We start from the raw sequence: 11,798 nt of genomic DNA, 5'->3' as shown, positions 1-11,798 counted from the left end.
TATATTTGACTGCAAACAGACCTTGGGGTCAGTATCCTGCTGGTACCCACCACTCCATTACCACCTAGTTTTCATAGTTTCATAGAACACAAACACACGTGGAAAAAGATCTAACAACTTAACACGAATAATATATAATAAAAAGGTAAAAAAAAAAAAAACCTGCGCAGACTTGTATCAATGTGACAGTCGCTCAAAGACACAAACTAAGCACGATTTGAGGCTCAAAGCAATTCAATGAGAGTGTAGAGCGCTTTCAATCGAACAGTCTTCACTCGACTCTCTGTCCTGAAATTGAGGGATGCGCAAGTGTCATTTTGTCGACAGCGAAAGGGTTTTCGTGTGACGCAATCCATTTCTTTTCTGTCGACTCCTAGGCCTGAAGGGGGCGGAGCTTTAGGAGCCGAAGCGCTGTTTCCTGCGGCGGACGGTGAACCGTATCTCCCTCAAGCCACTGCCCTAATCCAGTTCTCTTCTGTCGACTACTGGGCCTGGAGGGGGAGGAGCTTTCAGAGCTGAAGCGCTGTTTCTTGCGGCGGACGGTGCATCGTCTCTCTCTCTCTCTCTCTCTCTCTCTCTCTCTCTCTCTCTCTCTCTCTCTCTCTCTCTCTCTCAATCCACTAGTCCTCACTCGATTGGTTACCTTGCGTAGGAGGAGCCTACAGAGCGGTACTTTCGTTTCATTTTTTTTTCTCTCTAATTTTTCCTGCGGACGAGCGCGCAGTTCCGCCGGTTCGCCGCAAATGGTCGCGCCGCGCTGATTTGATCGTATTTAACGCGGGTTGAGCGCGCCGCTGTCCTCGCGCCATGGCGAGCGTGCACGAGAGCCTGTATTTCAACCCGATGATGACGAACGGCGTGGTGCACGCGAACGTGTTCGGCATCAAGGACTGGGTGACCCCCTACAAGATCAGCGTGCTCGTGCTGCTGGACGAGATGACGATCTCGAAGCGCATGACGCTGCTGGAGAGGAGGCGTCTCAACAAGCTCATCCTGCCGCTGCAGCAGGTGCCCCCCCAGCCAGATTACCTTTACATTTAATTATTCGTCTTTTCTCCTCGTAACAGTTCTTTACTCATTTGCACAGCCAGGTAATTTTTACTGTGGCGGTAAGTACGTTTGCTCAAGGCTACTACAGGTGGGATTCGAACCTGCAACCTTGCTGCACCATTCTATTCTCGGCTGGGCAGCCCGTCAACTTGACGGTCAAGTACATCCTTGATGGCTGTTTCTTCAAATTAATGAAGTTTTTTTTTTTTTTTTTCTCCTTTATCTGTTTTTGTCTTCATCTTTGTTCTTCTTATATTAATAAATATATATTCTACTGCAAAAAAGTTACATGTTATAAATTATGTGTCATTACAGTATACATCTATCCATAGATGTATGTACTTATGTGTACACAATACATATGTTCATGTGTAATAAGTACATATGGATATGCATACCTGTATATTTATGATAGGAAGTCAAAAAGTATCCATTGTTTCAAAAAAAAAAAAAACTATCTGTTTTATAAATATTTATTGCAGATCCTTGAGTACTTGATACACAGCAGTTTGTGTTTTGTTTTCTCTGAGTTTGTCCTCACGATGTGGCTCTATACAAGATATAATGAATAATATTTAAGATACTATATATTAGGAATAGATGTCATAATTAAAATTGAGTGTCTCTTTGAACAGAGAGTCAAGAAAGCAATGGATTAAGAATAAGATCATCATGTTCACTTGACTCGGTAGACGCTGCTCTTCAGGACCAGGACGACGCTGGTGTGAATGACGAATGCTGTATGTACCCACAGGGCCCGGACCTGACGCTCCGGCACTTTCTGAAGACCGTGGAGGAGTGTTCGGCCGAGACCGCGTTTGCCGTCAAGCTCAGGTATCGAAACGAATGTTACGGCGCTTGAAACTGTGCCCTTAAAGAACCCGTGAGGTTTCCAGCATTATGTATTATAGTCCCTTAATTCATAAACTGCATACTTTAGGGGAAAAAAAAGAAATGTTACAACCAGTAGGTCTATTCCAGTCATAATGTTTTTCATTGTTTACAGCTGTAAAGAACACATTTAATTGTGATTGTGTTACAAAGTGTAACCTTTTTAAAATATAAAAGGTACAAGAAAGAAGGAAACTGTCCATATTATTTTTGACGTCATAACTAATTAATTTGTTTCCGCTAAGCTGTCATCTGTCAATGAGCTTCGCTTTTTATAGTCAGTAGTAGTTTTTCTTCCGTATCTTTATGGAGTATCTTGTTCCCCAGTGTGTTCACATACAATATTTACTTTTGTTGTGATTCTGCATGGATCAGGTAAGATGATGCTGCACTTAAGGCCATAAGGTAAGATGTTTCAAGGGCATCCGAGACTGACCTGTTTCTCTCCGCTGAAGGTTGCACATGATGGTGGTCGGCGAACTGAAGGACATGGAGTCGTTTTTCGACACGCTTCCGAACCCGTTCAGCGACGCAGAGTCGGAGGCCAGCAAGACCAGTGTCGTCGGTGAGTGTGGTGTTGGTCATGGGTTCGCACGCTTCTGAAGGTCATTTACATTCGTATTTATTCATTTAGTTGTAGTTGGGGTTTTTTTTTTTAAATTTTAGAATTCACAGTAAACTAAAGTGAAGCAACAACAGACAAAGAGCTTTCGACACAGACACTGGATTATGGACACAGCTGTATGAGCCTCGTCGCAAGAATTTCAGTGCACAGTGTACCCAGTATAACCGTACAGATGACAAATAAACGACTTTGACAGCTTGTGTGCGTGACACCACCGTGTTGCTGGTTCATGTCCCTCCAGTAGCTCCTAGAGAAGTGATGCTGAAATAGCAAATACATAGATAATCACAGCAGATGGTGTTGGACTCATTTACGGAGCTGTCAGGAGATCAGGAGAGAAGTGGCTCTCAAAGAGATGGGTTTGAGACCCTTCTTGAATGTGGGAGGGATTCGGCAGCTCTGAGGAACACAGGGAGCTCATTCTACCGCTTTGGGGATAAAATGGAGCACTCGCAGGTGTTTGATTTTGGACCCTTCATTAGAGTGGGAAAGTGAGAAAGGAAGCAATTAAAATGCGATCGATTGATTTACTGATTGCCGGTGGTTTGTTCCGCTACCAGGACTCTTCATGAGACACATGCTTCTTGCCTACAACAAGCTGTCCTTCAGCCAGGTGTACAAGCTGTACACGGCTCTCCAGCGTTACTATGACGACTGTCTGGGTAGCCAGCCGGGCCCGCCGACTGCACCCCCGGTAGACGCTGATATGGAACTGTCTGAGATGGAGCTGACGAGCACCGAAGATGGTGCGGAGGGGAAGATGGACAAGGAGGAGCCGGACGCGGGACCGATGCAGTACTCCGAGCTGCTGTATGTAACGCCGCCTCCTTTGGAGAGCGTCGTTTTTCTCCCTGTAGTCACGGTGCCTGAGTTCGAACCCCCGGATGGTCAGTTCTCACACTGGTGTGGTTCTCTCCAGCGACGAAGCCCCGCGGAGGTGCCCCCTCTCCCAGAAGCAAGCGGAGTATTTCCTCGCCAGACAGGTTCGTGCGAAACCGCACCCGTGCGTAGCCGGCGAAAGGACGAGGTCACGCTTGGCCTCAACGGCGGGAGTGTTGAAATGTTAACAAGTATTTTGGGTAATTCTGGGTACCGGTAAGTCGCTCACGTCAATAAATTCCAAAATTCAGGGTGTTGGTAGATGTTCAAATTTTGGGTGTAATGTCAGTAGGTTTGGAAATAAGACGGTAGGTTCAGAAATGTGGGGAGTCGATGTCAAAAACTTCTGTAACTCGGTAAATGTTCAGAAATATTCCCAAATATTGGGGTTTCTCTGTAAAGTGGGGGCTGTTCTATTGAGTGTTTCTTTTTGCATCGTTAAAGTAGTGTCCGTGCGTGCATGGGTGTGCCCCCCGCAGGCATACCTCCTGAAGAATGACGAGAACAAGGCCCTGAAACCCGCCGCCCTCCAGGAGGAGCTCAACAACATGCTGAAGTTCAACCCCGACTTCGCCGAAGCGGTGAGTTCCTTACGCCGCTCCGAGGACCTGGTCCGACGGCAATCGGTGACGCTGGGGGTCTGAACGCGATGAGCGAACAACGGCGCCCTACGAACGGCTGCTCCGCAAACGCTGCGTAACGCCACAGTGTGACCATCGCCTTCCGCTCTGTGTCTGCAGAGCTCTTTAAGAGGCGTTTCCTCACATGCACAGACTCCTGAACTTATGAACACGGTTGGAACCGGAATCTGTTCGTAAGTCGATTTGTTCGTAACTCCAGTGGCCTTTAAGCCGCCTTACAATGAGTGACAGCTAAATAACGGATGTCCGTTCGTTGGTTTATTCCTTGTGTACATTTTGGTTATAATTAAAAATTCTTAATTTTACTGAAGAAGTTTTTAGTAAGTTTTCGTTGTTACATGGTAGTTCGAAAGTCACTCATCACAATAAAAGCCTAGTAATACAAACGTCTCAATTTATTTATGGTTTAGGCTATGAAAATCTGAAACCTATGATTTTTAAAAAAGTTCTGTATTGTAATATATTAATTAGCTTCATTAACTACATTAAAATGAGGACTAAATTAAACCTGGGAACTTTTCTCCAAAAACTCCTCCTCTGTGGTGATGTCGACTTCTTCATCCCAAATCTTTATTTATTCTTTATTCATTTATTTTTTTTAAAAGTCATCTGAAAGGATGTGCGCTGCTGTCCGCAGTTAAGATAGTTAACTAGTACCTAGAGCTGGTAATCTCGGGGGGGTGTGATGACTAAGACACCGTGGACTTACGGTAACTTTTGTCTCGCACAGCACTACCTGAGTTACCTGAACAGCATGCGGGTGCAGGACGTCTTCATCTCCACCCACAGCCTGCTGCACTACTTCGACCGGCTCATCCTGACCGGCGGTGACGGCAAGAGCAACGGGGACGAGGGCTACGGACGCAGCCTGCGCTACGCCGCCCTCAACCTGGCCGCTCTGCACTGCCGCTTCGGCCACTAGTGAGCGGCTCTCGGGTTGCGGTAACTGCGGGGTAGCGCGTAGGGACGGGGACTCGGAACCTGCAGGTTGCTGGTTCGAGGCCTACGCCCTGCTCCAGCTTCAGCACCCTTCAGGAAAGGTCTTACCCTGAATTGCTCCAGCTGTATAAATGATCGATTGAGACTGACCGTTGACCTTTACCCTCCAGCCAGCAGGCGGAGCTCGCCCTGCAGGAGGCCATCCGCATCGCCCAGGAGTCCAACGATCACGTGTGTCTGCAGCACTGCCTGGTGAGCACGCTCTCGCACCCTGGTGCTGACAGAGCAGCCGTGCTCTTGAAGCCTGGGTTAGATGTCATCGTCTCCTGTAAAGGCCTCAAGCTCTTTGGGTTTCGATCACTGGTACCAGGTGCAGCTCAGGAAACGTCTCCTTTGGGCAGGTCTGAATAATGTATGCGCGGGACCCCATTTCTGGTGGGCCGATACTTTTTTTGTGGCAAAAGCCAGATAATGGTGCTCTATGGTCTTTGGATCGAGTGACAACGAAGGAACCGTGGAGATCCACAAGATGCTGTGGTCCTGGTAGGGCACGATTTCCCAACCCAGTCTAAAGGAATGCAGTGCAGCCCAAGAGAGAGAAGACGTCCCGCTTCTGTTTTTATGTAATTTTCTCGGACATACAGTCACAGACGTTAAATTAATTTCTTCTTCACAGTCACTGTTCAACACCTTTAGCTGCAACGACTGCAACTAAATGCTTCCTGTAGCTGTTGACCAGGGTCTCGTGTCGTCGTGGGGGAACTTGGCCGCGCTGCTCCTTGCCAAACTGCTTTAGCTCAGCAACGTTTGCATGTTTTTGAGTGTGAACTGGCTTCTGGGGTCTCTCAACATATCAGTTGGTTCCGGTCAGGACTTCGGTGAAGCCTTTCTTCCAAAACCGTAATTTAATTTTTTCTTCAGCCACTCTACTATAGAAACCTTCAGGGTTTGCTTTGGTTTCACACTGTGTGTGTTTCTCTGATCCTGCCTTGCAGAGCTGGCTCTACACGCTCGAGCAGATGAAAGGGTCGGACAGCTCGGTGCTCACAGAGGACTCTGTGAAGATGGCTGCCCACTTTGGCCTTCCGGTAACATCGAACCGCGTTCCAGCTCCTGTGGACCGCGGTCGTCCTGTTTCAAAGCCGTGGATGGAGTGTAGAGAACTCTCTGAACTTCCTTCTCTCTCTCCCTCTCTCTCGCAGTACCTGGCCTCCCTGGGTATCCAGTCGCTCGTCCAGCAGGGCGCGACCGGGGGCAAAGCGGCCAACATGCTGATGGATGCGCTGAAGGACACGGACATCCTGCACTGGAAGCACAGCCTGTCTGAGCTGATTGACATCAGCCTGGCCCAAACCACCTCCATCTGGAGGATGTATGGCAAGAGGTCTGTCTCCAGGGTGCGGTACTTGAACTCTCAGGACTTTGCTCATAGGTTATGAATGGTAGCGCCCCCTTCTGGCCGGATGGTAACTTGCGCCTTGTTTTTTTAGCACCATGGCGCTGCAGTGTGCCCAGGTGCTGCTCAACATGAACAGTCTGGAGCAGGTTGACTTTGGGGTGCAGCAGAACAACACGGAGGCCTTTGCAGTGGTCCTGTGCCACCTGGCGGAGCTGCACGCCGAGCAGGTAAACACACCTGTGGGCCTCCGCACCTCCTCAACACCCTGGGTACAGAGGAAGTCACTCAGATAATCCGCCAGAAACGATGACCGCAAATTAATAAGCGCTTTCGCGATGTAGCCCTAAGCGACTGGAGAAAGGCTTGGTTTTTTTGCCTCTCCATACGTTGCTCGAACCTCAGATGTTCATTGTCCAGGTGGGACTGAACCCCTCCTATACCCCCGTTTCTCATATTTCAAGTTGGAAAAAATTTTTGAACGTAAAAACATTATCCAGTCTGTTTCATTCTAGTGATTATTTTCATCGACCCGTTTTGTAAAATTTCTCTCCTTAGCGGCGAATGTGACCCGTGTTTACTCTCCGAGCCAATAGATGGCGGTAGAGAGCAGCGAAACAACTGCCTTAATTAAACTCAATTGCACAGTGTTTATAGCTCTTGTCTGGTGTCACTGAGTGCCAGTGGTGAATAACAGAATGAGAAAAGTTGCACATGTTTAGGGGATGAATTACTCAACAGTCAACACTGAATAGGAGTTGAGACCGCGTTAAAAAATGGTTTGGATTTAATTTATTGAATGTACTTTTTGACTTATCCTTGTATCCCCAGTAATTTGCATTTGACCAGACTTGTAATATTGCAGATGCTTGTTGACACACCCTTGTTGATCAAAGTTTATAAAAGTTCTAAAATAAAATCTGAAAGTATGTTTTTAATTTATTATAACTATATATAGATCCTTACATAATCGGAACAGTGAATAAATGGAAGCTATTATTGATGGTACACTTTGAAGTTATAAACAAATCCTGTCCGTGTGTTAGATGAGTGGTCTAGGTTTATAGCCCCCTCCCGTCCGGCCTGGTCCTCTATTTGAGGACTGCCTCCCCACCCCGCTGTGTGTTTCAGGGTCTGTTTGGCGCCTCCTCTGAGATCCTGAAGCACTTGAAGGAGCGGTTCCCCCCTCACACTCAGCATGCAAAAGTAAGTTTTTCATTGCAAGACTGTTTTACATTGTTGGGTCGATGCCGACACTCTCCCCGGCAACCCCGGGAATGTTCCACAAGGCAGCTGTGTGCGTGTGCGTGAGCGTGTGCCCTCTGCCCCCAGCTCTGGATGTTGTGTGACCTGAAGATCCAGTTTGAGAGAGCCATGAATGACGGCAAGTACCACCTAGCGGAGCCTCATGTCGCCGCCATCGCTGCCCTCGACCAAATGGAGGGCCTCTATAGGTGGGTGTTGGATGCTCGAACCCCACCCCCGCCGGAGAAACCGCTGGCTCCTCCCCCATCAAACCCCTTACCGACACTGTTCCCTTGATAGGAAAGGCCTGGTGATGAAGGCCCAGAACCAGACCACAGATGCCTACAGGGTGCTGCAGAGACTGCAGCTGCTTTGCGAGAAGACGAAATGCACGGAGATGATCATCCGGTAGGTGTGTTGGAACGCTACCGCGCGCAGGCAACACGGGTCCCGTGTGATCGGCACGACCGTTTTGCCGGTTACTGCGGTACCGAACGTTAACTCATCCTCCCTTGGCTCGGCGGCAGGGTGATGCTGACCACGGCCGAGCTCCACTGGGAGTCGTCCGGTTTCTCCACGGCGCTGCCGCTACTGCTGCAGGCTCTGGTCCTGGCGCGACAGCACCACCTGCAGGCGCTCGCCTCCGAGACCATCCTGCACCTGGCCTTCTCTCAGGTCAGTCCCTTTACCCTACTAATCCACTAAGAGCTGGTGATCCGCACTGATCCAGGGTCAGTCATGCAGGGTTTCACTCACATTCACACTCACACTCGCACTCTCGCTCATGTACTGTGAGATCACACTGCATTCCTGATGTCCCGAGGAAGCGCAGAGATGCCGACGCGGGAGACATGAAGATAATGTTCCTTCTCATTTGAATCGCAAACGACCTGTTTGACCGTTTAGTGTGAACTTCAGCGGGAAGTACAGTGATCGCAAACTCAGACTTAAACGTGAAGGTTGTTGGGTTGAATCCCCGCAGTGACTTTAACCTCTTCTTGTTGGACTTGTACCGAATCTGAATATCCGACCTCGAAAATGCTGGTCCAAATGCAAAACCTCTGTCCAATCGGTCGAATAACGTTCAGTAGTCGACTTTGCAGTGATTTACCTGTTTATACAGCAGGGTGTCGACGCTTTGAAGTTTGACGGTTGTTGCTTTGTATTCTTCTGGGGATGACTGCACCCCCGGTGTTCATTGTGTGCTTCTTGGACGTGGCACCGGTAGCTGATGCTGGGTGTGCCGGAGCAGGCGCTCAACATCCTGCACGAGGCGATGGAGCCCATCCTGGCCCACGGCGCCCTGCTGGACAAGGGCCGCGCCCTGCTGCTGGTGGCCAAGTGCCAGATGGCCGTTTCCGGGGGAAGGGAGGACCGCCGCACAGGTGACCCCTCCTCTCAAGGGGTGGGACGGGGCATTCGGTCTGAGTCATCATTTCTGATTTCCCCCCCCCGTCTCTGCTCGGTGGCATTAACCGCCCATCACCCACCCCACCCGACTCCGCCCCCAGGCCTGGAGCAGGCTGTGCAGACGCTGGATGAAGCTGCCGCCTACTTCTCGCGCATGGGCTGCAAGGACCGCCTGCGGGACACGCACTACCTGCAGGCACGGCTACACCACGCCCTCGGCCACACGGCGCAGCGTAACGAGTGCGCGCTGCTCTTCCGCATGGTGGACCAGGAACTGCCGCCGGCCCGCGCCAACCTCGCCAACCGCCTGTGAGGGGCAGCGCTGCGCTGCACCCCGAGGCAGCCGGGCGTCACGCTGACACTCCAGCGTTACTCTCTTCGTGGAGCCGCGTAACTGGAAATGATTCGCTTTAGTTCGGTAACGGTGGTCGTCATCAGGAAGGGCAGCGCCGTGAACTTTTACTCCTTTTTGTTCCATAGAAACTTGACGGCGGAGTAAAAATGGAGCCGTTTGTCCTGCTCCCGCCTGTGAGTGTGAACAGGGAACGTGATTCCATTGAAGTAAATAAATGATGGTGCTGGTGACGACTGCTGATAAATTGTACTGAGCCTTTTCTCAGAACCAGCTTTTTTTTTTTTTTTCCCCCCTGCGTCTCATGTGTCCGAAAGAAATGAATGAATATTAATTTTATAATAGCCTTCAGTTGTATTAATTATGAGAGCCGTTAACTGTTTTTGGGGGCTGCCACAGGTAGCGGTTTTGGGCAGGAAACTCATCGGAACTGTCGTCTTGCATCGAAAGGTTCGGGGTTTGAATCCCACCTCCTGCTTTACAGCCCTTGATCAGGGTATTTACCCTGACCTTTACAGTAAAAATGACCCTGCTTTCTAAATGGGTAAATGAATACAAGTAACTAAAGTGTACAAACCTCACACTGGGGGTCAGATAAATTTTAAAAAAGCTTCTTGTTACACTGTGTTTTTGTAGAGTGGTACAGTAAGGACTCTGGAAGAACGTTCTGGAAGGGAGGCGCATAAACATTGTATTCGACTGAAAGGCGAAGTGGACTGATGGAACAGACAAAAGTGTGTGCGCTTCCAAAGACCACTAGGTGGCGTACAAGAGCTGCATTTCCCAAAGCGAGCGAGAGACAGCATGTGCTAGGAAGAGCAGGCCACGGTGCTTTCTCCCTGTATTTGTGCAGTGACATTGGACATCTTTGAATGTCCTCCGTTGATCAGAAGGTCAAGACCAGATCGGTGCCTATCAGGTTATGGTCTTCCTGATGGATGAAATGCCTTTTTTATTATTTTTTTAAATTTTTTAAATAAAACCCCTGTAGCTGCAGATGTTTCCTCTTGTATCTTTGCTTAGGTGACTGATCGTTTGCTTCTCAGGAGGTGTGTCCACTGGACAGCTGTCCACCTAGGAGTAACGGTTGACTCGCCTCTGCTTCTCTCGACGCCCCAAAGCCGCAACGTCGTCCCGCAGACAAAATAAAACCTGCTGGATCTGCCCTTATCTCACACCACACTCAACAGAGCACCAGGTTCAGGTTATGGTCATATTCCACCAGGACCACTGCAACTCCTTCCTGTCTCATCTTCCTACCGCTGCTATCAAACCCTCTTCACCCGCTACAGAATACCACGGTACGAGTTATAGCTGATCTGCCAAAGACGTCCCATGCGTCTTCCCTCCTCACCTCTCTACACTCTTCCTGCAGCTGACAGTGCTCGACACTGGTTAAGGCTTACGAGATGGTCAAAGGGACTGAACCCCAACACCTACAGCACCTGATTACTCCTTACAGGCCAGCAAGACTACTGTGCTCCTCCGCCTCTGGCCGTTTCATGATCCCGCCCACAAGGAGTCTGAAACTGAAAATCCACTCTTTCTCAGTTTAGACCCCGGTGTGGTGGAACGAGCTCCTTCTGACACGCAAAGCTGCCGAATTCCTCTCGGAATTCAAGAAGGGTCTCAAACCCATGTCTTTCAGTCCCATGTCCCTCCTGATCCCATAACTGCTTAATAATGTGCCTTCCCCCATGGTAGCTGGTAATGTATTGGTTAGAGCTGCTGCCTTCAGACTCAAGGGTTGCAGGTTTGAATCCCACCTCCAGCTGTGGTACCCTTTAGCAAAGTACTTGCCCTAAATTGTTCCAGTAAAAAATTACCTAGCTGTGTAAATAATGGTAAGGTGCTTAACATTATAAGTTGGTTTGGGGAAAAGAGTTAGATAAATGTGAAATGTAAATTTACCGTGGTCCATCAGGTGTCAGGTGCTCCTTTTGCTGCCCCCTTCTCAGCATTGTGGGAAACCGGGTGGTTCCGTTCATCTGAAGTCATTTGTACACAGGAACTTGCCTGTTGCTCATGGTTACCCATGACAAGACATTGGACACAATGATATACCGCCTTGAAATGATTCAAGTTAATGGCTTCCAGCTTATGGGCTGAGCAACACCAGAGGGAGCTATATGATGGATTCATTTTGAATTCTATTGAAATTATTTTTATTATATTTCAGGAAAGTGGTGGGTGGACGAAGAAAGAGAAGAATCGTGTTGAGATTCAGCCCAACTTTCTGATGGAGACGGGTGGGGCTCGTTCATATTTTGTGTGCTTACAAGAAGCTCGCAGTGATTTGTCTTCATTTTGACATGCGGGTAGGAGTGAACTTTAAAAAGTGTGTAAGGGCACAAGGAGCTCCCCATGCTG

The 11,798-nt window shown here is 48.9% G+C and overlaps 1 protein-coding gene across 1 annotated transcript; it reads left to right on the top strand.

Moving 5' to 3' along the window:
- Positions 1 to 618: 618 nt before the first annotated feature.
- Positions 619 to 10,418, top strand: anapc5 (anaphase promoting complex subunit 5). Its single transcript, XM_018731513.2, has 17 exons — positions 619 to 1,008; positions 1,805 to 1,884; positions 2,397 to 2,506; positions 3,127 to 3,376; positions 3,486 to 3,549; positions 3,925 to 4,026; positions 4,817 to 5,007; positions 5,196 to 5,277; positions 6,021 to 6,113; positions 6,228 to 6,409; positions 6,516 to 6,651; positions 7,553 to 7,627; positions 7,754 to 7,875; positions 7,967 to 8,074; positions 8,194 to 8,341; positions 8,895 to 9,051; positions 9,178 to 10,418. The coding sequence occupies exons 1-17, from the start codon at positions 808 to 810 to the stop codon at positions 9,387 to 9,389; spliced, it is 2,313 nt and encodes a 770-aa protein (XP_018587029.2). The 5' UTR covers positions 619 to 807; the 3' UTR covers positions 9,390 to 10,418.
- Positions 10,419 to 11,798: the final 1,380 nt, after the last annotated feature.

Source organism: Scleropages formosus, chromosome 17 (genome assembly GCF_900964775.1).
Source record: "Scleropages formosus chromosome 17, fSclFor1.1, whole genome shotgun sequence".
Classification (NCBI taxonomy): domain Eukaryota; kingdom Metazoa; phylum Chordata; class Actinopteri; order Osteoglossiformes; family Osteoglossidae; genus Scleropages; species Scleropages formosus.
This window is presented reverse-complemented; position numbering and strand designations above follow the sequence as displayed.